The sequence below is a fragment of the Rattus norvegicus genome, chromosome 17, assembly GCF_021556685.1.
Source record: "Rattus norvegicus strain SHRSP/BbbUtx chromosome 17, alternate assembly SHRSP_T2T, whole genome shotgun sequence".
NCBI lineage: Eukaryota > Metazoa > Chordata > Mammalia > Rodentia > Muridae > Rattus > Rattus norvegicus.
Window position 1 is genome coordinate 91,972,583 of NC_141550.1, and position 27,817 is coordinate 92,000,399.

Consider the following 27,817-nt stretch of genomic DNA (forward strand, 5'->3'; position numbering starts at 1 on the left):
TAGAGGTGGATCAGGACATTTTCCTATGAAACCTTTTGTAGTACAAACTTCTGGTTTCTTTGGAAAGTCAGAGGTGTTGGATGGTGTTTTGCTGAGACAAACACATGAAGGAGTGTTTTCCTGAAGCAGACGCAGGAAGGAAAGGATGTTTTGCTAAACAATCATACGAAAGGATGCACAATAAAGGATTCTTTGCTCACATCATGCATGTATTGGTTTACCTTACACTGTGTACTTGAGCTCCATTTTTGGGGTCTCATAGAGAGAAACACACACACACACACACACACACAAAAAAAAAAAAAAACCAAAAAAACAAAAAACTTCTGGTGGTGTGCTGGCAGCTTCTTGCTGCTTCCCCAGACTTGGGTGGATTGGCAGAGTGATGTCAACTGATACATACACATGGAGGACACATGATGTTTGGAGGGAGCATAGACAGACTCAACAGACAGTGACAGGAGGTCTTGGTCTCAAGTCTTCACTGATCTTTGCTTCGCTGAGAGAGGCAGGGCAAAGTACTGCCCCTGGCATCCCTGATGGTCTTAAGCCCACCTACTGATTCAGCTGAGACTTGGCTGATCCTGCTGGGTCATGCCACCACTGCTGCTCTCCCAACACTACTGAACTGGACTGCTGGTATTATTCATGAAGTGTTTGTGAGTGGATTGACCAGTTTGCTGGTGACCTATGTGATGGTTTGTATATGGTTGGCCCAGGGAACTATTAGGAGGTGTGGCCTTGTTAGAATGAGTGTGTCACTGTGGGTGTGGACTTAAGACCCTCACCCTAGCTGCCTGGAAGTGAGTATTCTGCTAGCAGCCTTCAGATGAAGATGTAGAACTCTCAACTCCTCCTGCACCATGCCTGCCTGGATGCTGCCATATTCCTGCCTTGATGATAAAGGACTGAACCTCTGAACCTGTAAACCAGCCCCAATTAAATGTTGTCCTTTATAAGACTTGCCTTGGTCATGGTGTCTGTTCACTGAAAACCCTAACTTAGACAACCTGTCAAGTAAACTGCTTATTTCCTGACAATGCAAATAGGATTTGCTCCAAAGAACAATTTCTGAACAGGTCCACTTCCTCCGTATCCTAATAGCCTTTGATGAGTGGTAGGCTAGAAAGGAGGTTAAAGTGTTTAGGAACCATTATTAAAAATAGGGTTAAGAAAAATTAAAGCCTACAATCTTTTATTAAATAAACTTTTGTAACAGATGAATGGAAGGAAGGAAGAAAGGAACTATTTTAAGACCTAAAAGTGAGTAAATGCCAACAGAATTGCTAGATCACCAAACCTGTCTCAGAAATAAGGCATCACAAGATAAGAGCAACTAAGGCAGTTTACATCCACCAACTCAGAATCGTGGGATGCTAAAAAAAATAAATAAATTAAAAAAAAAAATCACTGTATTCCACGGTATGAATGAGAAAACCGCCTAACACTACTAGGGTAGAAAGAAAAAACAATAATTCAAGCAACTAAAAAGTCAATGTAATTACAAGAACTGACAAACCTCTCTCAACAATAACCCTAAATGCAAATGGGCCAACCTCACCAACAGAAAGACACGAGCTGTACTTAAAGCAGAGTCAGTTCTTTGTTGCTGCCAAGAAATCCACCTGACCAGCAAAAACACCCACAGAAGGCACCAAGGAATAGACTGATCAAGCAAACAGTAAACCAAGCAACTCTGATACCTTATAAGGTATATTTCAAACCAAAATGAGAACATTTTTAAAAGCTGTATTATATATGAATAAGTAAAGCAATCATCAAGAAGGAGGTATATACAACTATACGTCTATATGCACCAAATATTGGAGGCTCATAATTCCATAACATAAACAGTGGGCATAAAAGGTCACAAAAGCCCTTTTTAACAGAAATTAGAGAAGTTGGGTATCCCACTCGCTCTCATCATTATGTAAGACTAAAGTCAACTAAAGACTAAAGTATGTGATCTAAAATCAACAACAACAAATAAATCCCTGAATTAGGCTACACCATAGGTCAAATGGATCTATAAGGTATTCCATCTAGCAGAATCAGAATACACATTCTCCTCGGCAGCTCAGGAGATATCATTAGACTGACCAGACAGCTCAGTGGGTAAAGGCACTTGCCACCTGATGACCCCAGTTTCATCCCAATAAGCCACACGGTAGAAGGAAAAACTGATTCCTACAAGTTATACTCTGATTCATACAGTCAACCATGGCATACACATGCCCACACACAAAAATGAATAAATATGAAATAAGTTCATTAATTAGCTAAGTTACAGACTACACTGTAGTTCACAAAGCAAATCATAAAGATTACAAAATAATCAAAATTTCCTGTATCTTACCAGATCAAAGTACAATAAAATAGGAAATCAATAGCACAATACAGAAACTACACATAGATGAGGACTGAAAAATACACTAATGGGCCAGTGAAGAAATCAGGAATAAAATTTAAAGATTCCTAGAATCAGGGACTGGAGAAATGGCTCAGCAGTACTGAGAGCACTTTAGGGACCCAAGTTCATTTCCCTGCAACCATAGGGTTGTTATCTGTAACTCCACCCAGTTCCAGAGGACATGACTCCCTTCTCCGGCCTCTGTGGGCACAAGGCACACACTGTCAACATACAGCCAGGTGAACACTCATACACATGAAATATAAGACTTTTTTTTTTAATCCTAGAAATAAAAAAACAAAGGCGTAACTTCCTAGAACCTTTGGTAACTAGCTAAAATAAAAGGTTCATACTACTTATAACAAGCATGCTAAATGGGAAAAACTACATCAAGAACAGGTAACTGTGCCCATTCTTGCCACTGTTTCAATGCAGTATTCAAAGTCATAGCTAGAGCATTAATACAAAGAAAATTAAATCCAAGCATTCCTACTGACAGTCTGATGGAGGAGGCCTTTCTCAATTGACGTTCCCCTTTCCAGGTAACTCTTAACATGTCAAGTTGACAAAAAAAAAAAAAAAAAAAAAAAAAAAAAAAAAAAAATCCAGAACAAGTACCATTATCAACCGTCAAGTACTTAGCATGGACTGACTACTACACTACTTCTATTTGCCAGGTCCCACATGGCCTTTGTAGGGACAGAATGACATGGTTCCTGCCCCCAGGGACAGGGACAACAGGCGTGTCCTCCAGTGTCCATGGCTGCGGTGGGTGTAAGGGTTGTTTGTTTAATGATGTACATATTTTACGTTCCTCCTTCAAGGAATCTGTTAATATTAATGACTCCATGACAGTCAGAGACAGCATGAGCCCGGAAGGCGAAGTTGTGGCTAATGTCTCAGCAAAATTGGAACCACTGGGATCTTCAGGACAACCCTGTGGGGTTGAATTCTGTGAAAAAGAATTCTAAAACCATGGTTTCAAAAATAGATAATTTCTCAACTATAAAAAATATAAGGATACAATAAAATGATGAGGGGCTTCATGAATCTAAAGGAACAAAAGCAGCTGTGCCATGAGCCAATTTGTCAGAAAGATACTCAGGAAAAGTTAAAAAGAGATTTAAGGAATGGTGGTTGCAGAAAATCCCACCCCGGTCTGGAGAAATGGCTCAGTGGTTAAGAGCACTGACTGCTCTTCCAGAAGTCCTGCGTTCAAACCCCAGCAACCACATGATGGCTCACAACCATCTGTAATGGGATCAGATGCCCTCTTCTGGTGTGTCTGAGGACAGCGGCAGTGTACTCATATATAATAAATAAATCTTGAAAAAAAGAAAAAAAAAAAAAAGAAAAAAAGAAAATCCCACCCAGCTAATTTTTTTTGTTTGCTTATACTTACAAAGGTAGTCAGATTCCAGAATTCAAGGTCAGACTGGGCCTGAACAAAGTTAAACCTAGGTGTGTGGTAGAAATGGTAATTTCAAGACCAGGTCCCACCCAGCAAGTTTACTGTCAGTGCTTAACAGAGGCAGGCAGATCTCTGAATTCCTTTGCAATGTTAAAAAGAAATGTGTGCTTGCTTTCTCCTAAGAATTAAGAGGCTAGGGTCATAGGATGCTGATTCATAGGAAAATCAAAAGGTAACCTGGAGTAAATGACTAGATTGATGTGTAAAGTAAAAGACTGGGCTTATGATCCACAAGAAATGAGCTATCCAGAGGATTTTTTTTTTTTTTTTTTTTAAGAATACCAAGAAAGAACTGCCTGGAGAACTGTCTTGAGCAGAACATAGAGAGGCAGTTATCTAAAGATCTCCAGAGAAACCAAATCAGAGAGAAAGAAAGCAGAACAAAGAGACTGCAAAGCAGTCTGCAAAACTGTCTGGAGCAGAACATGGGTTCCCAGCTTCAACCCAAGATTTGACTTCGAGGCATTTGTTTTTGTCTCTCCCAAACACCCTTTCCTCAGAAGCCCTCTCCAAGCCGAGGCTGGTTGTTGACAACTACTGACTGGCAAGTCTAGATGTGCTCACTGGATAGTAATGGAGCGGGTAGATGGGGCGGAGTGCTATGGAAAGTTGTCTTCCAAGCATGACAGGGCTGTTAGACTGAGCTCATAGCAGCATGATCACTGCCCAGGACTGGGCCAGCCAAGCTGGGAAGAAATGAGTCAACAGCAATGGGAGGGAGGGAAACAAATAAGGGTGGGGATGAATATGTTTAAAAAAATATACATGTACAAAAATGTCACGAGACTATTATAAAATATATGCTAATTAAAGATAAAAATAAGAAACAGAAATAGTCAATAAATATTTAGAAAACTAACAACACACACCAGGAAGGATGTGAGAGAAAGGAATCCTACTGACGGACATACACTGCCAAGCCTACCAACCTGTTTTGGATCCCTAGCACCTACTATGGAAGGTGAGAATGGATCCTTCATGCTGTCCCTCTGGCCTCCATATAGACATGCTGTGGAATTCCCTTGTTAAATGTACACACACGCAAGTAAATAATAATTTTTAAAGTCGTAACTATCACATGCTCTTGAATAAATATGAGTCTTGCCAGAACTAATGAAGATGAGGCAGGACTTCTGAACAAATTACCCAGCTCCATGGTTTGGCAAGGAAAGAGGTAATGTTACTTGGGACAAATTCTGACCCCATCTGAGAAACAAAAGGTAATAGGAAACAAAACTAAATAAACAGGGGGAAAGGGAGAAATACTGATCCCTAACTGGCCAGCCGGTGGTCCCTATACAAGTCCCTAAAGGAGGCCTTAATGACAGATTGGGATCCAGAATAGAAGGCATTATCTCTATTCTATCTTAGAGTCTCTCAGGGAGACCAAAGCTAAGCCTTTAAATCATTCACAAATTACTACTATCTGCCAGGAGAAAGAGAAGAGACCCCTGTGGCTTTCCTATAGAGGTTGGGCCACGAAAGAGTTTAACATAGGGGTTGGGGATTTAGCTCAGTGGTAGAGCGCTTGCCTAGGAAGCGCAAGGCCCTGGGTTCGGTCCCCAGCTCTGAAAAAAAGAACCAAAAAAAAAAAAAAAAAAAGAAAGAAAAAGAAAAAGTTTAACATAAAGATGAGATCACAGAAAGAAGAACCCTCAAAGGATAACATTTTTACTCAGTCAGTCCCTGATATTCAAAACAGTCTTCAAAAATTTGACTGTTGAGCCAAGCAAGCCACTAAATGATTTGGCTCAGGTAGCTACTGTAGTATTCTATAACCTATATCAGAAGCAGGAAAAAAATAAGGAGAAAGAAAGGCACACACAAGCAGCATAGGAACTGCTGGCTACCATAGGAACTCTTCTAGGAACACAGTCCAAGTCAGAGGGCCCTCCTTTCTCCTACTAAAGAGAGGCATGTGGGACCCTGTTACCAGACAGGCACAAAAAAATGTTAAGGTTGAGTGAGTTCAGACCCAGGAATCTCTGAGATTTGAGATCAGCAGGAGTCAAGCCGCTCCCTATACAGTCCTGTATCTGTTCTGGAACACTGAATCACAATACCTCACTGAGAAAACCATGGCAATCAGTTACATAAGGAAAACACCTAGAGTCCTTCCCCATGCAAACAGAGTGTCAGTAATATCCCAAACTGAGCCAACAGTAAACATCTACCCTAAATCCTACATGACTTCTAAATGTTTATGAAGTCACTATCCACGTGGAATAAAGTCCGTAAGTTGTTTTACCAAGGATCATCCGACAGTGGCTGTTTTTACTAAGGTGTAACACTTAGTGAAGAGTTCTCTCTCCAAAGCATTCAGCACTGAACCTTGGACTTGCTTGGCTGGCCAGGCTCATGCCACCAGCACTGCTGTCGCTGCTGCTACTGCTACAGTAGCAGACAAGATCCAGGACCCTGGCTACCTGCCCTGTGCAGGCCATCCAAACCTCCTCCTTTCTCTAAGAGCTGTAACACTTTGGCATTTACAGTCAGACCAGAGACCCATGGAACTTATTTATTTGTCCCTGATCTACCCCTCCCACGCAAACAGGGAATGACACTACCCAAGCAGAATTATAGAAGTAATTCATTGCTCAGAACAAGAAGGGAGATGATCCGGTAAGCCAGGAAAAATGAGGCAGCTGACTCTGAAGCTTAAAAATGGCAGTCTGGGATATTAAAGGTCAAAGTTATGGAGAAAAATCTCTTGCTAGCTCCTGAGAGATACCAATATTCCCCTGGGAAGCTAGCTCTGGGTGCACAAGAAGACTCAGCTAGACCACTGCAGATGGTTTCCCACAGTCAGCTAGAGTTACCAAATCCCAAGCTCTGGGATCAAATGCGTGTGATAATGAATGATAAAGCTTGTTACTTAATTTTTATGGAATCATGGAAATAAGAGCCCAATGTTGAACTAATTTATGATGATCCCAGAGCTTGGGGGTGCAGGGGCAGATGCAGGCAGACCTGAGTTTGAAGCCTGCCTAATCTATATAGTGAATTCACATCAGTCAGGACTACATAGTAAAATTCAGTCTCATAAAAAAATTAATAATAATTACATTGATCAATATGGTAAAAACATTTAAGAAACCACTGTGAGGTTACATACTGTAACCCTAGCATTTGAGAAGTGAAGACAGGAAGCTAAAAAAAATTCAAGATTACCACTGGCTATTAAAGTTTAAAGCTAGCCAGGGTTCCATGAGACTGTCTTGAAAATAATAAGGAAAAGAAAATTTTAGAAAGAAATAAAAATGAAAAAACATTTTGAACAAATATAAATCTTTTCCTAAAACCTCTGATGTAAAAACATCACGTTTGTTTCATAGCACACACTATACCTCTTCATTCAAAACAAAAACCTGTGAGATAACACCATGCTGCCTTTCTTCTTTTGGGGGTATAGGGACGTACATGGGAATGCGGAAGCAAGAAAATAGGATGGGTGGAAGAAATATTCAACTTTATTAAAAATAAGTGCCTGATAGTGAAAATCCCCAAGTTAAAATAATTGGCTCGTTTAAAAGTAGTTTATTTGAATCTAAAATTCTCTTACATTTATTCAGTTAATTTGATGGTTTTGTTAGTTATGCCAAGGTAAATCTGTATGAAGGACCAAAACATAAATAAAAGAAAAGTCAGTTTTACAGGTGCTACATGTAATGCATAGAGCTATCATGGTGGTGCAAGACCCGTGATCCCCTCCCCATCACTTGGGAGACAGAGGCAGGAAAATAAAGCGAAAACTTAAATCAGTTTTGTCAGATGATGTTTTGCTGGGGCAGACACGTGTGTTCCTGAAGCAGACACAGGTGAAAGGATGTTTTGCTTAAGCAGACTCATGATGGTAAGGAGGACCCAACAGATGGATGGTGGACGACACTGAATGGTATTGGTACACCTTGCCATTCCTTAATGGTCATCGTTTGTTGTGACTTCGTAAGAAGAAGCACAACAACCAACTTCTGGTGGTGTTCTGGTGGCTTCTTGCAGCTTCTGAGGCATCGGGTACAATTGGCAGAGTGAGATCAATCAACACATAGGATGGGTGGAAGAAATATTCAACTTTATTAAAAATAAGTGCCTGATAGTGAAAATCCCCAAGTTACCACTCACGTGGTAAGGCAAGATCAGTAGGAGGACACTGATGTTTGGAGGGAGTATAAATAGGAATGAACAGGCTAGCACAGCTAGCTTGTAATGCTCCAAGGCCCGGCAGAGAACTTCTCTGGGCATTGGATTTGTGTTTGCCATCCCGGCACTACTGAACTGGACTGCTGGTGTAGTAATTAATGTCTGTGAGTGGATCAAGCTGCTGCTCCTGATTCCTGTGAACTGAACTACTGATTTCCTGACAACACAGATAAGATTTGCTCCAAAGAACAATTTCTAAATAGGTCCACTTCCCCCATATCCTAATAACCTTTCTTTTCACTACCTCTGGTGGGTGGTGGGCTAGAAGGGAGGTTAAAGAACACATATCAAAAGTAGGAAATGAAAAATTAAGTCAACAGGAAACTTCTAAGCTCATCAGAAAGTTCCATACCAGCCTGAGCTACATGAGGCTCTGTCTCCCAAAAACAAAAGATAAAGCAGGTTGGTTAGAAGTGTTTGCTGCTCCCCATCTGGTGGCGGGCGGTACATGCCCTTTAACCAGCACTCAGGAGGGAGAAGTAGGGGATCTCTGAGTTTGGTTTCCAGAACAAGTTATAGGACAGCCAGGACTGTACATAGAAGCCTTGCCTCAAAACAACAAAAAAGTATTTGCTGCTCAATCATGAGAACCAGAGTTTGGACCCAAGCATTCATGTCAGGTCCCTCACAACAACCTACAACTCCAGCTCTAAGGGATTCAATACCCTCTTCTAGCCTTCTCATGTTCCTGTACATACATATGTGCATAGACTCGCACAAGTGTGCACATACACCTTAAAAAAAAACATAGTTTTTAAAAATAAAGTGTAACTTCTATGGGAAACACAGGACTAATTTTCTACAGCTTAGTGTTAGCAGCTAAGATGTATTTTTGCCTCAGACCTCAACTCCATTCCCCTCCCTTGCATCTGCAAGTATCTTCAAGTCTCACAAACACACCTTCTGCCACGTTGCTCCTACAATCTGCATCCGTTGCTTTTCAAACATTCTTTTTCTCTCAACTTTTAAATTCAAGACAGCTAAACTTGCTGAGATAACTCCTCCAGACACTGTACTACGGGTCTTTAGAATACTCTGGAAGTTCCTTTCAAAAGGGGATAGTTTTTAACTATATGGAAAACATGTATATCTTAAAAATATTTGTAAAAATACTAGAGATATAAAAATGCCAGGGATCTATAACAGAAAAGTTCTGAAAAAGCATCCAAATTAACATTAAGACAAAGACTGTACAGCTTAACCTCATGCCACAATGGTATACAGAGAGAGACCCTGGAGTCCTTTTTCTCTCTTCCCTCCCTCTCCCCACTTCTGCCCACACAGCCAGCTAATAGTCAAACCTTATTCCTATTCTTCAACCCACTGTTCTGCCAATCAATCCCACTGTGGAGGAGTGAAAGCTGGAAAGTATCAGAAACCAACTGTGCATTAATGGTTGAGAAAGAGGGGTCTTACAGATTCACTTCTATGAGTGCAAATTGCCTTTTGCAGGCATAATTGCTTTATGATGGTAGAGAATGAATATAGGAAAAATACACCATCCTTGAGCTTTCTCTGTTGTTTTTGTTTGTTTGTAGGGATAGAGTGATTTTTGAACAGGGTCTGCTATATAGCCTAAGCTGGCCTGAAATTCTCAATCTTCCTACCTCAGAATCCTTAGTACTAGGAATGCAGGTGTATACTACTATGCCCAGGCATCTCTGAGTTTCTCTTCAGAGGACCCATGTCTTTCATCAATGGCTGGAACAGAAAGATCAGGAGTTCAAAGCCAGACCTGGGCTACATGAGACCATGTTTTAAAACAAAACATCAAAAGGTATGAGTGAGGACGGGTATGTGCCTGTGTGCATATACTCACTATAAACCAACTTCCATTTTCTTAGATATTTCCATCAACCAATAATCTCTAAACAGCTATATAACACAGGCACCATAATACCACATGATTATCTAGAAGTGAGAGCCTTCCACAGAGTAGGCAACTAGTAATTATTGTTTAATGAATCTCCCTCTAACCACCAGTTCAACACAACTCAACAGTGTCAAGCATTCTTCTTTCTAGAATAGAAAACCAGGAGGTCTCAGCCTACCATGCTGATGCCAGAATTACACCTCTGCTTAGGACTATCACCTCCAAACCAACCTTCTTAGTGATCTCTTCTAGAGTTCTCCAAAGTACAGCTCAAGCAAACTTCCTCCTACTCTGTTCTTGGCTCTTAAATGTAACCTTAGTTTGGTTTTGAGAGGCTCAGAGCTGTTTTAGGAGGGTGGGGGTTGAAATGGGATCTCTTGCTCTGTAGCCCTAAATCTTGTAGCTCTGTGGCCTAAAACTATAAGCCCCAACTAACCTCGAACTTGCAGCAATACTGCTGCCTCAGCTCCTGAGTACTGAAAGTACTGAAATGTGTGAGCCTCCATGCCATCACAAGGCAAAAGTAATCTTTATTTTCCAATTGTTGTTTCAATTTAATTTTATTTATGATTTATTTTCTTGTTTTCTGTACATTGGAGTTGTGCCTCCTTGTATGTATGTGTGATGGTGTATGTTGGATCCCCTGGAACTAAGGATACAAACAGTTGTGATCTGTCACGTGCAGGCTGGGAACTGAACCTGGGTCCTTTGAAGGAACAGCCAGTGCTCTTAATCTCTGAACCAACCCTCCGCCCAACTTATTTTAATTATGTGTATGTATTTGTTAGTATGTGCATGCGAATCTGGAGTTACAAGCATCTGTGAGGCACATGACATAGGTACTGGGAACCAAACTTGGGTCCTCTATAAAAGTAGCACTCACTTTTAACACCTGAGCCAGCTCACAGACCCCACCTCCCCTTTTTGAGATAGGGTCTCTTGTGGTCAAGACCTCAACCTCAGCTTCCCAAGTATGGGATTAATGTGTCTCTTTGTTTAGTCATCTCATTGTTTAAAACTTTCAGTGCCTTTTCATCAGCCCCAGGGGCAAAAAAGCCAAAATCAGTACTATGGCTTGAAAAAGTCTTGCTGGATTTGGTTCCTACAACCTCTTTATAGACTGTTCCCCTAGTTTGTGTAGTCTTAAGTACACAAGATTATAAACTGTTAAAAAAAAAATCACTGTTTCTACATACCTTTGGTCTTTATACATACCACTATCTGCACCCCCAACCCCAGCTTTCCTGATTAACATTTTTCAGATCTCCAGCCTAATAACTTCTTCTTTGACATACCAAGCTCAGTAGAGGAACTGTCGGGTCAATGTGTTTTCTCTATATCATTTATTATATTTCATGATTTATTTGATTAGTGAGAAAGATTTGAAGAGAGTGATTACATCTTATAGACAAAACCACTGGAATGCATAATAGAAAGTAGAAAGTAGAAAGTGGCTAGCAACTTTAATTCCACAGATAAGCCTAAGGTAAAAGGATTACTTGAGACTAGGACTTCAAGGCCAATCTGCAAACTAATGAGACCTTGTCTCCAAAACAACCAATTAAACAAGTTGGGCACACTGGTACCCAACACACATCTGTGATCCAGCACTTGGAAGATGGAGGCAAAAGAATCAGGTGTTCAGGGCCAGCCTGGACAACACAAAACCAGAATAAAAAATAAAAAGCTTTGAAACCAAAAATGTCAGTAAAATGCTCAGTAAACCTAATGACCTGTGTTTGATCCGAAGGACCCATGTGGTAGAAGGAAAGAACTGACTCTCGAAGGTTGTCCTCTGATCTTCTCTCCCGCCCTCCCTACACAGAATGTGAGTGCGGTTTTTTAAGTTGCTGAATTACTGAACAAATAACTAATATATTCCTGCTGTGAAGCACATTAAAAAGATTGTTACAGACACATTTCATTTTACTAAGCATTAATTTTCAAACTGTGATTCTAACTTGAGATCATACAAAAGTTTGCCAGGTTCCTTTGGGATATTTATGGCACTCTATGAATACTCAAAAACAATTAAAACATCACAGGACAAACTAGGAAGACAAATTCCCACAATTCAATAAATTTGAATATTATAAACTTTAATGGAACTTGGGAGTTGAAAAAACAAAACAGATTTATCAAACCTTTTAAAAATGACATGTTTTGACAAAAAAATGTACTCATCCAAAGCCTTTAACAAAAGTAATAGATGTACATAAAAAGAAGAAGCCAGACATGGAGGCATAGACCTGTAATCCTAGCATTTGGGAGGTCAGGACAAAAGGATCAAGAAGTGAGCCTAGTTCTTTCTCTTCAACAGGGCAGCCCACCAACAAACAAGATGCAAGTCTTTGAGAAGCCCCTGACTCACAAGACCATATAGTTCTTGAGTTCAAGCCCACCCAATGTTCACCATCCAACAGCTGGAAGATGGCAGTACTGTGTCCCACCCACATCCATAAGAGTTTTTACCCTACGTGCAGTGCACTGTCTGAACAGTGACATTCCCTGGCCTTCCCTGTGACAGCTTGCCCTGAAGCACATATACCTAGGAAAGATGGTCTGCAGCAAGTACTACACTCACCTGCACACCATGCTGTAAACTGCAGCTAGAAGTGTGGCCCAAGGAACAACCACCACCCAAAGAAGGATGTCAAGTAACAGGGAGCACCCTGCCCTATACATGGCCTCAGGAACCTAACTGAGCTCCCTCACACTGATAGGAAGAGAAAGGCAGGGGACAATTTGCCATGCCTATAGCTTTGGAAATTCCTAATTAAAGGAATTAGGTTGACCAGGGAAAAAATACAATTGAGAGATTAACCTAATGAGACCCTGTCAAATAAAGGGTAAGGAGAATGCCAAACTGCTAAAACCAAAAAAAAAAAAAAAAAAAAAAAAAAATCTCATTTTCTTTTTTTCATATAGTCACTTCTATTTTTGTACATTATTTATTATTTTAGTTTATTTAGTATATTATTAGTATGGTAGATATATATGTGTATGTATGTGTATGTGTGTACATGTGTATGTGTTCTAAATAGGGAGATTTATAACATGGCATAAACAATGAACTTCTTTTTTCTTTAACATTTATCAATGGGTGTTAAAATGTGTGGCAGTCGGGGTTGGGGATTTAGCTCAGTGGTAGAGCACTTGCCTAGCAAGCGCAAGGCCCTGGGTTCGGTCCCCAGCTCTGAAAAAAAAGAAAAGAAAAAAAAAAAAATGTGTGGCAGTCAAAGGACAAGCTATGAGAGAGGCTGTGACCACTGGCTGTCTCCTTCACTACATGGACCCTGGGGACAAAATTTGGGCTTCAGAGGAAATACTTTTACCTCACTGGCCTCCAACAACAGATTTAGGTTTCTGGAGAGGTATTCAAATTATGCATTGAGTGCTTTGCCTACATGTATATGTGCCACATGTATACCTGGTGCCAGTGGAGGCCTGAAGGTCATTAGATTCTCCTAGATCTAAAATTGCAGTGGTCATGAGCCACCATATGGGTGCTGATCTTCTACAAGATCTTCTACAAGAAAAAAGGAGTGTTCACGACTGCTGAGCCATCTATCCAGCCCAACAAGATCTCTTTAAATTCAATCTGAAACATTTTCTAATTTAAAATGACTGTCACATTTTAGAGTAAAAAGCTATTTTTTACTCTTTCCTAAAAATTATTTTGAACAACAGCCTAAAAGCAACCATGTACCTACACACTGGTAGAGACAGACGGACTCTAGAAAACAGATACAGGAAAGTCTTAAAACTCATCTGTTTCATCAACAATTAAATATACAGAACAGAAAGGATCTGGATCTAAATACCTATTCAAAGATTTTTTTTTTAAGATTTACTATTTTTATTTATGTGTGTTAATTTGAATGTCTGCTACGTGTGAGGGGATATCCACCAAGGCCTGAAGAGGGTGTCAGATCTTTTTGGAACTAGAATTATAGGCAGTTGTGGGCCATGTGGCATGGGTGCTGGGATATAAACTCTGGTACTTTGGAAGAGCATCTAGTACTCTAGTACAACCACTGAGCCATCTCTCCAGCTCCTCACTTTTTTTAATCATACACATGTGTGTAAGTATGTACATATGTGCAGATGCCCTCAGAAGCCAAAAGAATAATGCTGGATTCCCTGGAGCTGGGGATTATAGGTGATTGGAGCCTCTATAGGCGTGTAGGTGATTATGAGCCACTCAATGTGGGTGCTAGGAACCAAACTTGGGTCCTCCAAAAGAGCACCACGTGCTAATGCTCTTAACCATCTCCTTTCCCTCTACATACAATTATTAAAATAATACATATTATGTACTATGCCAGGAAGATGCATGCACAAGTAACTAAATGTTTTATGAGATCACCCAATCTACTTTAGTCAGAGACACTCAATATGTAAGTATATAACAAGTATATTGTGATATTTAAAATTCAGGCTCCCATTACCATAGAGGAAATTATTAAGCTTACTAAATCAACAAAGATTCTTTAGTGTGGTCTACTTCAGGAAAAAGAAATTGTTCACAAGATCAAACTTTTTTTTTCCCGACTTGTTCTCCCTACGCAACTCAAGTTGGCCTTCAGCTTTCCAATCCAGCACTTAGGAGGCTGAGGCAGATGGATTTCTGTGAGTTCTGCTTGTTCTACACAGCAAACTCCAGGCTGGAGATACATGAAAATTGCCTTTGTTACATCCTATGTATGATGGCTACCTTTAAGGAAAAAGCAGCTCTACAACTAATTTCTAAACTGAGACCATTTTTATATGTCGTTTTTACTTTTTTAAAAACTGACACACCAACTACTGCTTTCAGGCTTGAGTACTGGCAGACAGTACCCTGTGGATGAGTACAAAGCTCATCATTTAAGGAAAATAACCAACAAGACTTATCATCAATAAATAAAACTTGAACTCTGAAGCAAATTTTAAAAAAAATGGGAAAATACATTTATCAACTTGAGTTTTAAAGGTTTTCAATATTTAATTTTTTTCCAATGAGACCTTGGTAATATTAGTGAATATGGTATTTTTCACATTGTATATAGTTTTTTCTGAGCTCCAGCATGACCAACTGGCCCATATGCTTAATAGACATCTCACACTTTACATAACCAAAACAGACAGCTTCATATTCTTCTCCCTGCAACCCACTCCCAGGGCCCAACCATCTGCTAGCATGGTTAAGGGAACAGAGTGGTACTTAAAGAAGGCATCATACTTAGATCCCGTTCTCTTACACCATGTGCAATCCAACATACCCTTCCCACTGTGTCTTCAACACATACACCTGCTCTAATTCTCGGTATCATACTTACCAGCTGCTTATACTCGCCCCATGGCTGCTGACTCTGCTCTCCCTTCCCACTGAGGAGCCTAATCCTCTAAGAAGTCAGTGAAGCCCAGCACAATGGAGGCACACACCTTGAATCCCAGCACTCAAGAAGCAGAGACAGGCAGATCTTTGTGAATCTGAGGTCAGCCAGGACTACACAGTGAGATCCTATCCTTAAAAAGGAAAACTGAATAAAGTACTCCCTTAATAAACTCACCCCATCAAATTAAAAAAAAGTAATTCCAGCTTCCTTCCTATGACCCACAAACTGGCTCCTGATTCTTTCTCTGATTTATTTGTCTCCCTCTCACAAACTACTCTCCAGCCACGTTGTAAGTCTTTATAAGTCTTATAAAAATGTTTCTCATTTCCTAACAGTTCCATTTGTTTTCCTTAGATTTTCAAAAATCAGGCAACTAGGATGCCCTGCAAATCTGTGTGAGCATTCTTTTCACAGAGGTTGCAGAAATGACTGTGGCTAAGGGCACTGCTGCTCTTTCAAAGGACACAAGTTCTGTTCCCAGCACCTACATTAGGCAGCTCACAACCACCTCCAACTCCTAGTTCCGCAGACTCCAGTGCCCTCTCTAGCCTCTGCAGGCACTGCACACTCTCAGACAAAACACATAAAAGCATGTAGATAGAAAGAAGCCATTTTCAAAGAGTAATACTAACCCTTGTAGCTAAAGAAGCCCCTTCTTCCAAATCCTAGTTTTCTAGCTCCCATCTTACTACTTCCTTATCTATTTGAAATGAGGGGTTTTAGTTTTGTTGTTGTATATGTGTGTGCTGCTGTGTATTCATGTATCCCTTATCCCCATAATGAAAATTTCCTCACTCATTTTTTTTAATATTTATTTGTTTGTATGCATTCCCGTGGTGCAAATGTGAGAAGAAGAAAAAAAATCAGAGAACTGGTGAGTAAATTCTTTCCTCGTACCACATGGATCCCAAAGATCAACTCAGGTCATCAGGCTTAGCAACAAGTGCTCTCACCCCTAAGCACAGATTTCTACTTTGAAAGTACCACAGTATTGCAACAGGGGGATAATCGGTCAAAGGAATATGTGTGAAGATGATAAATGCATAATTGGAAAGCTATAGCAAGTGTCTAATCAACAGCTAATGCAATATAGAAGAGGTAAATTTAAGGTGTGAGTGGGGTAGGGAACTGGAAAGATACCTAGCAATTTAGTCCAATTATTGCTCTTGCAGAGGACCCAGATTCAGTACCCAGCACCCACATAATGGTTCACAACTATTCATAATTCCAGTTCCAGGGGAATCTGGCACCTTTTCTGGCATCACTGGGCATCAGGCAGGTTTCTGTTATGCAGACACAGATGCGGACAAAACATTCATTCACATAAAAACACAAAATATTTTTAAAAATTTAATAGAAGCCAGAATTCAATAAATGCTCTCCTATAATCCCAGCACTTGAAAGGTAACAGGAAGACATGATTTCAAGACCATCCTCAGCTACACTGCAAGTTCAAGAACAACTTTGTCTGCAAAGGACCAAATAAATAAATAAATAAGTTTACTTCTGAGTCAGATGTGAACCTGTATGCTGGCACTAGCTGTCTGGACTATCCTCTACCCCTGGAACCCTTGAAATAATCATGCTATGACTGCAGCTCCACAAAGCTGTCGGAAATAGCTGGTACCAGACTTTTGTTATCCCATGTTTTGAGGAACTCTAGATACCCCTGCAACTATCACCACCTTGGCCAGAGAGAGAGTGCTGTCCGCACTAGAGGTAATACTCTGACTGATGCTAAGAGGTGAGACTACAGAGGGCCTAAAATCCAAGCCTCAAAGACTATAATTAATGCTAAGGGACAAGGCTGTGACTGGTCCAAAGAAATGGTTGGGATTGGCCCAAACACAGAAACAGGTTGCTGCTTTTTCTTCCCTTTGAGATCCCCACTGTTTCATTTCCAGCCCTTTCTCCTGCCAACCCTCTCAGGCACACACCCACACCTTGCTCTCTTTCAAATTCATGGCCTCTTTTTCTTTAATTGTTTGAATGTGTCTATGTGCCTGTGTGTATTCCTAAGCACATAAATTCAACCTGTTCAGTTCATATAATGTTACTTGTATGTGAGTTTTCAGGACTGACCTTTTCGTATTTGATGAACAATTAGGTAGGGGAAGGGACACTTCTCTGGGGAAGACTACTTCTCCGAATTCCTTAGTTGCCTGCAGTTATTTGTCTAGAGTTGAGACATTGTGGGCTTTCCCCTTTCCACATTAGCATATCTACTCGTATAGTCCTTTTTCACGTCATGCTTCTGAAATTATGCTGGTGAGACCTCATGAGTGTAGCTTCTATAATTTCTAGGAGACCATCCCACATCCAACTTCCTGACCCTCTGGCTCTTACAATCTTTTCCACTCACTCTTCAGCAATGATCTCTAAGCCTTAGGTGCAGGAGTTGTGTTGTAGATGTAATAGTTAGAGGACTGAGCTTCACAACCCTTTAGAGTGAGTGTGTGTGTGTGTGTGTGTGTGTGTGTGTGTGTGTGTGTGTGTGGTCATTTTCTGTAATGGTCCCCCTCTGTTGCAGAGAGAACGTAGATAACAGGTGAGGCATAAAGATCAATATTTAAAATATATCTATGCAAGAGCTGGAGAGAGAGCTCAGTGGTTAAGAGCACTGACTGCTCTTCCAGAGGTCCTGTGTTCAATTCCCAGCAACCACATGGTGGCTTACAACCATCTGTAATGAGATCTGATGCCCTCTTCTGGTGTACTCAGATAAAGTAAATAACTTTAAAAAAAATGTATCTATGCAAAATACAGCTATTTAAAAGAGGAGGTGGAAAGACCATACAAGCTAGAGGTGGCAGATGACTCCAAGTCATAAATATCATTTTCCAGACACAACAGGACACAACTGTGTCTGGAACAAAACCTGCACAACCTCAAACCAGACAAAGGATCAGCAGAGAAGGTCCCACTCTAAATCAAGAAACTGTCTGCAACTGATACCTACTGGGAAAAGGAAATCAGGTTCCGACAATGAAGTGCAACTGGGGGTGTAACAACCACACTCCAGGGCAGGCCTCATGCCCAGGAGTAACTGACCAACACAAAACCAAAACGGACTCCATTTTTATGTTCACTCTGTTTTGCTTTGCTTCTTTCTGCTTTGGGGTTGCTGCTTTTGTGGGTTTTACTTGTGTTCTCATGCACACATTGGTCAAGAGTTAAGAAAGACCTGGGAGGAGTTGGAAGAAGGAAAATAATACGATCAAAATATACTATGAAAAACTATGTAGAATGTAGTTAAGGATTATGCTGGTTGAGAAGTGGCAGTTGGTTGTAGGTTCTCTTCTGAGATCCGTGACTTCACTAGCTCTGGGTAGTTGGCTAGGTTTCCAGTACCAGGCATGCTTTCCCTCTTGTTGAACAGGCCACAATTCCAACAGATTGCTTTTTTCAAGTGACTCACTTAGTGAGTCAGCTGGGAGACATTCTCCAGTGCCGCCTCTCCTCATACTGGTGCAGTATATTCCAGAAAGAAAGAAAGAAAGAAAGAAAGAAAGAAAGAGAGAGAGAGAGAGAGAGAGAGAGAGAGGGGGGGGGGGGAGGGAGGGAGGGAGGGAGGGAAGGGAAGGGAAGGGAAGGGAAGGGAAGGAGGAAGGAAGGAAGGAAGGAAGGAAGGAAGGAAGGAAGAAAGAAAGGAAGAAAGAAAGAGAAAGCAAGCAAGCAAGCAAGCAAGCAGGCGTGGTGTTTCACACTACAGTCCCAATACTCAGGAGGATAAAGGGGAAATGTTGCCATAAGTTTCAGGTCAGCCTGAGCTACACAGCCTGAGTCTCAAAACATACTAAATAAAGTGAAAGGAATTACTGAAGTAATTTAAGAAGAATTAATAGGGGTGGAAAGATGCTGAAATATGGTTCAGCAGAGAAACTGCTGGACAGTGAAAGCTTAATAACCTGAAACCCAGGTTAATCATTGGACCACAATAAAAGAAGCGGGCCAACCCTCAAAGGCTATGTGACTTCCAAATGGGCACTGTGGCATCTGCATGCATCCATCTATTCATCTCTATCTGTCCCTCCCAACACAAACATATGCACCCACAATGAAAAAGTAAATAAATAAGACCTGTAAGATGAACTAGTGGTAGTTTGGGGAAAGAGTACAGGAACAAGTGGAAGGACAACACAGTTGTGAAGAATCAGGCACAATAGCACAGTGGTTCTTAATTCCAGAGCTTGGAAGATAGGAGCAGGAAGGTCATCCTCAACTACTTACCAGTTAGAGACCAGCCTTGGCTACACAAAGGGAAGAAAAGGAGAAAGGAGGAAGGAAGAGGTGGAGAGCTGAAAGAAGGAACTTAGTTTTGCAGCTAATTTCTCTGGCGTTTATCTGAGTCAGGGTCTCATTCTAGACTAGGCTAACTTGGATTATTCTGTGCCGCAGCAGACTGCCATGAACTCCTGGTGATCCTCATACCACAGGATTACAGGAACTAGCCATCACACCAGGGCCATCACATCAGGGAACACTTAGCCACAAAAACACATTACCTCTCTTAAGATGTTCTGTTTGCTTTCAGATCTCCTTATGAACATGGATACACTTCTAATAAACTCTGAAAATTTTAATAAATGGAGAAAATCAACAGAATAAATATATTTATTTATTTGAGTCAATCAACAGAGTGGTACCACTAAAAAACAATCCCACAGTCTGTTGTATGTGAATACTGTTGTATGTGATATACTATCAAATTAACTATTTCTTTTATATCACTGGTATTTTTCCTTTCAATGATGTACTTTGAAAAGAAAATCCTACTGACTGAGGGAAAAGACTCTCCCTAAAATGGATAGAGCCTCCAGCAGTAACCCAGCTACACAGAAGTAAGTCTGAGAGGAGCCCATCTTAGCTCCTCACTGCTCTGCTCCTGCCACCTGTGCTATGGAAGCCACAGTCTCTTCGACCTTCCAGCAAGCTGAAACCACTTACTGCTCTTCAAGAATCCACCAGGTTTTCAGTACTGAGGCTGCAGAAGCAGCCCCCTGTGGACTGAGCAGCTGAGTGTGAAGCTTCTCCAGAATACAGGCAGACATTGCTGCACAGCCCAGCTCAGACTGTGTACACCAATCTCATGTATTCCTTTGTAATTTATATTCGTGCTACCGGCTCTCTTTGTCTACAGAACCCTGACTCATATGCCCAGCCATCATGAGTTGGTTTTCTTCTCCTACATACTACATAATCTCCACTCAAATGTGCTGCCTCATCATAGGCACAAAAGTAATACTGCTACAGATCAAAACCTTGAGCAAAAATAAATGTTTCCTCCACAGAAGAAAAAAAAAAGCCACATCAGTTCTCCATAGTAATATTCTCAAAGAAAATTACTGAGAATATTTTAGGGCTAGATATATCATTTGGAAGCTTATATTAAAACGAATGTCTTTTCCATTTGTAATTCGACTGTGTGTATGTAGAAGGAAGGGTGGGTGGGCAGAAAACAGACAGACAGACGGACGGACGATTTTACTATGTAGCCATGGAGGCCTAGAACCTGCTATGTTAACCAGGCTGGCTTCAAACTCATAAGAGATCTGCCTGCCTCTGCCTCCCTAGTGCTGGAATTAAAATCATGTACCACCATACCTGGCTAAGATTTATTTTTATTGTTTTAAATCATATGTATGTATGTGCGGCTGTGTGTTGGGCACATGCACATGAATGTAGGTGCCTACACGAGTCAGAGGCATCAGATCTCCCTGGAGCTGGAGTTACAAGTGGTTGTAAGCTTCCTGATATGGAGCTGGGAATCAAGTTTGTGTCCTCTGGAAGAGCAGTCTGCACTCTTAACTGCTAAACTCAGAGAAAAGCCGACCTGAGACTTCCTGGCAAAGCTCCAGAGTACAAACCTACCTGCTGCTCTCCTGTTCACAGCTTAGAACTTAAAATGTATTTTCAAAAGAATGGTGCCAGAGCTGTTAGGTTCCCATACTTGTCCAACAGGTCTACTTACTCTAAGAACATTCCTGAACTAATCTGAGGTCTAGATTCTCATGAAAACTGTGTGATATGCAAACTACTCCACCCACCCATAGAGTCTGTCACAGCTAAGGAATCTGCCAATCATTAAATGTATAGCCAAGCAAAATATATTTAACTTTTCTGTGTCTTAATATGAAGACACTCCCTATGATAGACAGCTTATAAGGATTAATATAAAGTAGAAAAGACTACAGTAGAATAGACACTCAATAAACAGATCAATTAAGACTGGTTCTCTGTATCTGTGCGGTTCAACAATCATGTAGTAAACCTACTGCTGATCTAATGTCCTGCACAGACTTTATTGTCACTCTTCTCTAAAAACTACTGTGTGAAAACATAAGAATTTAGGGGCAGAAACTGCTTGCCTCTAAACCTTGGTAACTTTGAGTTCAATCTCCAGAAACCATATGGTGGAAAGAGAGTCAACTCCTACAAGTTACACTCTGATCTACACATATACAAACAGTGGCACATGTGTACAGACCCGCAAATAATAAATGTACTTTCTTTAAAAACATTTACACAGAACTTAAATTGTACTTAGCATCACAAGTGATCTAGAGGTGAGTGCACACAATACATACAAGAGTATATATGTAGGTTTGGTGCCAATTCTATGCCAAAGCATGTAAGAGTTCTGAGCATCCAAGGTCAATGAACAATAAATATGTATTGGCCTTAGTATTGTCTCCAATTACTGTCTTCTTCCATTCTTTTTAACAGAAACATTTTACAGAAAGGAACCAATTCAGAATTAAAAGGGATTTAGTACTGGAATCTGAAGAGCTAGCGTTTACTTCAGTCATTACTAGCAACTGAACCTTACTTGTGGCCAGAAAGAGGAAAGTGGAAAATCGAGAGGAAGAAAAGGAGGAAAGGAAAGAAAACAAGAAGAAGAAAACAGGAAGCAGAGGGGGGAAAGAGAACAACGGATGGTGGCTAAACAAGCACCTGTGAATACACACATACCTATAGCTACAGGAAGTTGGCTGGGCCCAGAAGTCTGAGGCCAGTCTTAGTCAACATAATGACAGTATATCTTTCAAAACACTACTATTTTTAAAGTTTCTTTAGTTTTTTTTTGTTTTGTTTTGTTTTTTTTTTTTAATGAAGTCTTGCTATGTAGGCCAGGCTAGTCTCAAACTTGTGATCTGAAAATTGTGATCTTCCTGCTTCAGCCTCCTGAGTGTTGGGTTACAAGTATGTACCACCTCCTCCATTCCACAGTAGTTTCACTCACAAACAAGCATAAACTGCACAATACCAGAACATTCAAGCTTCTACCAACCTCTAGTTATTCCTGTGTCAAAATTTACCTCCTTTCCAAGATAATGTGCATAGGGAAGCAAATGTTATGGGAGCTAACTAATCCACACTGATATGTAAGACTAATAATTAAAACATAAATATTGGGGCTTCTGGTGATGGGCGCAGTGTGCACGCACACGCCCGCACACACTCGTACAGAGAGACAGACAGAATGAGAGAGATTTTAAAAACATACAAACACTTAAAATATATATATTTGCCAATCCAAAGGAAGCTGGTAGAATTTCAGCCAGAAAAATTAAAAAGTGAAGTTCTAGGAAATGCACTCTTGGCTGCTGAGCCATTTCTGCAGCCTTGTCCCATACTTTAAAACTTTAAAACTCCATCCTTTTTAAGACAGCTGAAGAATCTTTTATTAAGATCTGCATTTAATGACCATAATTATCATGGTAAAACACACAGCAATTGTCTCACAGTAGGTATGGCAATTTTTCTCCTTAGGCATGGTGGTTCATGTCTAATCCCAGTAGATGAGACAGAGAAGGGGAATCTCTGTCACCTAGCTTGGTCTATATAACAAGATCCAGAACAGCCAAGGTGGCATGAGACCCTGTTCCCCACCCCCAAAAAGCTCTCCCCCGTCAGTTGAGTACGGCAGCTACACTTCTGACAGGATGGAGAATCCAGCAGCCTGCTCTAGAATGAGACTGTGTCTGAAAACACACACAGCTCACTTCGGCAGCACATATATTAAAACTGAAAACACACACAAACATTATAAACAAAGAAAAAGAAATGACACAACTCCTTATCCTAATCAGCACTATTACCAATTAAAGTGGGTTGCTCTAAATTGTGTGTCTGTTCACTTTTTATGTGTAGATGTGTCTATGAACTCCTGCAGGTCCTCAGGTAGTCCAGAAGGTGTTAGATCCCCTGAAGCTGGAGTTACAGGTGGTTGTAAGCGGCCTCATTCAGGGATGGGAACCAAAGATGCAACAAACTCAAGGCTTTTCACACTAAAATAAATAAAAGTTGTACATTTTTAAAAAGATTGATTGATTGATTGATTGATTTCATGCATGTGAGTACACTGTCGCTGTCTTCAGACACACCAGAAGAGGACACTGGATCCCACTACAGATGGTTGTGAGCCACCACGTGGTTGCTGGGAATTGAACTCAGGACCTCTGGAAGAGCAGTCAGTGCTCTTAACCACTGAGCCATCCCTCCAGCCCAAAGTTGTACATTTTTTAGTATCTATAAAATACAAGATCACTTTTCTATTTCCACACTATATCCATATTTCTGTACCATTTTTTAAAGGATTTAACATATTAGACTTATTTTACTTTTGAGTATCTTTGCCTACATGTGTATATGTGTGTGCTTGTGTGTCTGTATGTATGCTGAACGTGTGTTTGAAGCCCAAAGGTGTCAGAAGAAGCAGTGGATCCCCTGGTCCGTAGTTAAGGATGGTTGTGAACCAACATGAGGGTGCTGGGAATTGAACTCGATCGAGTCCTCTGCAAAAGCACCAACTGCTCTTAACAGTTGTCAAGGCACCCTTTCTGCTCCTTAAAATGTGTTTTGTTTTTTTTTTTTTTTTTTTTTTTGGTTCTTTTTTTCGGAGCTGGGGACCGAACCCAGGGCCTTGCGCTTCCAAGGTAAGCGCTCTACCACTGAGCTAAATCCCCAGCCCTAAAATGTGTTTTTAACCAGCTTCATATATAGTTTTCAGAAACAAGTCATACAGAAGACACAGGAGGCATTCAATAAGTTTATCAGCAGATTACCAGAGTCAAAGGCTGGAAAAGAAGGCATGAAGACAAATTCCTTGGCACACCACTCCAGACAGAATGTTACTAATATGGAAAGTGGCAAATACTTAAGCCTCAAAACAGCATCTCCCTCTGAAAACGAAGTGTACAGGCATCCCCAAGCACAGAAGGCCCTTGCACACTCGCAAGGCACGTTCAGAAATCCTTCAGGTCTCAAGTACAATAACCCTAACTTTTCAAAGATTTCAGGTTTTGCCTTGTCAACAGGAAGTGAGCTTCTAGTCTCAGTATCTGATACAAAGAATTCCACTACTTCATTTGCTTCTACTGCAAACTGTTAGTTTTTACACAACGACAGGAACTACAAGCCAAACCACTGCATACAATTCACTTACAATCGCTACTAAACATAAGCACGCATAGCATAGTAAAAGTGCCAAGAATTTCCTGATAAATTAAGAAGCAATTTTACGTTATGACCCAAAGATTAAATAATGCTTGCCAACCTACTTTATTCATACTCTTCTAAATATTAACTCATGATAGAAATCTCAGAACATAAGCAACGATGACACTACTGCGTTCAAAGGCAACAGTCCAAGAACATTTGGAGGAAGAGAAGTATTTAAGACATTTCCCACTGAATTTCCCTATGAATCATTCGTGCTTTATAATAACCAGTATACATTATCCTGAAGCAGAAGTAAATATGAGGAAAAGCCGGACTTGAAAATCGCCAAGTACGCAGATTTCCTCCAATTAAAAGAATTTTAAGATGAATTTTATCAAACCCTCAGCAATCACTCCCCGCACTGTACAAACGTGACTCGTGACAATTTTTTTAAATAAATAAAAGGCACACCCTCTAGGATGAACTGACATAATCACCCCCACCCCACCCAACCCTCCAACGACACACACCCCGCTTTTCCTTCCCTGCCCATTCCTCACGCAGCTGTCCGGATCTCATCACACTGGGCTCAGGGGCGACAGAGAATTCTGGGGTCCAAAGCGACCAAGGGAGGCTACGGGATTTCCAGGAGGACTTCAGCCAGGGCCGATCCCGGCCAGGGAAGGCTGAGGGGGGTCTTAGGACCAACAGTAGCCAAAAGAGGCAACGAGGAGTACAGCCCGACCAAGAGAAGACTGCAGCGAGTGGAGCCCCGGAGGAAAGACTGCCGGGAGCACGACCCGGCCTGGGAAAGCCGCCGGGGTCTAGGCGCAAACCTCAGCCAGGGCAGGTGGTGGGGAGCAGAGCTGGGCCGGGCAGGCTGAGAGAAGCAGAGCTCGGCCAGGATAGGCTTTGGGGAGCGACTGCACGGGCAGGCGGCGGGGAACGCCGCCGGTCCGGGGCAGGCTGCCGGGAGCGCAGCCGGCTGGGCACGCGGGGAGCGGCTTCAGGGCCGGCGGCGCCCGGGGCGGCCCTGCTCCTCACCCATTTTCTCGCGGCGGCCACTTCCTGTATCGCCGCGGCTGCGGCTGCTCGGGCCAGGGCGGAGGGTGGCGGAGTGGGGCAGCTCCCACCGCACCCAGCCTGCCCGTCGCCCCAGCGGTCCTCGCCGGCCGCCCAAGCGCCTCACCTGTATGTAGTTGTTTTCACAGTAGTCCGCCACCCGGGTCAGGTTCTGGTAACTCTCTATCAGCGCCCTCTTGCCAGACGGGATCTCCTCCTCTAGTAACATCTGCAGCTCTGCCATTTTCCACCCCTCCGCATCGCTTCCTCTCGCGTTAAAGAGACAGAGGCAGCTGAGTCCGACGGGGACCGAAGCGCCGCAGAGATCAGACACTAACCACCCACCCGCCCTCCGCCGGGTATTGTGGGACTGCACCTTCTCCTCTTCCTCTTTACTCTCCCCGCCCCCCTCCACCCAGGACGCACAGCCACCATAGACTCACTTTCTCGCGAGAATCATTTCCCTCTTACAACGAGAGTTTCCACCACGCCCTCTATAGCAATCCTTTCTGGGAATTGTAGTTTCTTCCTGGCTAGGCCGCGCATGCGTTTAAGGTGCTTCCAAAAATCCTGAAAAGAATTTAAAGAACCAAGACCTATACAGTCTTAAATCTAGACTCTTCTCAAGATCCCAGAAGATGGCGCCACAAGGTGATCTAAGCAGCGAAATTATTCCTATGAGAAAACTTTGAAAATTTGCAGAACTTACTTAATTAGGAAATGTCAGTAAGTCAAAGGCATCCAATCAGATAACAATTAAAAACAGAAACTGCGAGACCTGACTTCCTCAGTTTTGTGAGAGACTTTGCCTCAACTTATGCCCCAATTCATTTAAAACCTAGAAAACTATCAATTCTCAGATGTACATCAAGCAGTGTGCTTGCTATGGCAGAAACAAATGGGGCAAGGATAGTTTTCACGCTTAAGAATTTAAAGAAAGTAAATAAATAAATCCTTTTTTAAAAAAGAATTTAAAGAAAGCTGGGCGTGGTCGCAAACGTCTATGGCTAGCAGAGGCGATGGATCTACTTGAGTTCAAGGCCGGCCTGATTTAAAACCGAATTTCAGGACAGGGAAAAAAATTAATGAAGAGTGGCTGCACATCCATTATCCCAGCACTCGGGAAACTGACAATGAACTGAAAAACAGTCTGGGTTATAAAGGGTGATCATGTCTAAGACAGAGAATGAAGGATGGACAAATGCGAGGATGTTAACATTTAAAATAGACAATTTTAGGGCTGCCAATATGACTCAGCAGATAAAGGTGCTTTCTCAATTCAAACCCCAGAACTCATATGGCGGGAGACCAAAACAGCAGACTCCTACAGTTTTCCCTCTGACTGCCACACTACTCCATGGCAAAAGACTAGCGCTCTCTCTCTCTCTCTCTCTCTCTCTCTCTCTCTCTGTGTGTGTGTGTGTGTGTGTGTGTGTGTACATTTTTAAATATATAATTTCAGAACTTTCCTCTTCTAATTTCTTTTCTCATGCCTTCCTATTCTTTTTTAAGTAATGCACATATTTTTGTCTTACGTTATACAAAATTCTTTTGTTCTCATTTCTTATCACTTGCTCTGCAAATGTTTCAAAGGGTCTTTGACAGTATTTCAAGCCGTCATATCACCAGAACTATTAAATTATTTTGAAGTAATAGGCCGTGAAAAGAGCTGCCCAAATTTAAATATTATTTACAGACCTCTATTTTCAGTCCTCTCTGGGAGTCACTGAGGATCACAATTATTGAAGTAACAAACAGTTACTCAGCCAAATTTTGGAAATTGTTATCAACACACTAGTCAAAATGGGTTGTTGGTTTAAAAAAAAAAAAAAAGGATGGGGAGCCATACTTTTAAGACAAGCCTACAGCGTCAGATGTTTGTGTGAGTACTCTCCAAGGACTCTCACACATACACAAGTGGCTGGGATTATTAATGTGTGTTACCGCACCTGGCTTTTATGTGGACGCTGGGGTTC

At 41.4% G+C, this 27,817-nt stretch overlaps 1 protein-coding gene across 10 annotated transcripts in view; it reads right to left on the minus strand.

Moving 5' to 3' along the window:
- Positions 1-26,207, minus strand: part of Abi1 (abl-interactor 1) — an 81,272-nt gene extending 55,065 nt beyond the window's left edge. For 9 of the 10 annotated variants that reach the window (XM_087591586.1, XM_087591584.1, XM_087591579.1 and 6 more), the window contains exon 1: positions 25,969-26,207. In XM_087591586.1, coding sequence (XP_087447712.1) covers positions 25,969-26,085 — 117 coding nt within the window. In that variant the 5' untranslated portion in view covers positions 26,086-26,207. 10 annotated transcript variants of the gene reach the window in all.
- Between the last annotated feature and the right edge of the window lie 1,610 nt (positions 26,208-27,817).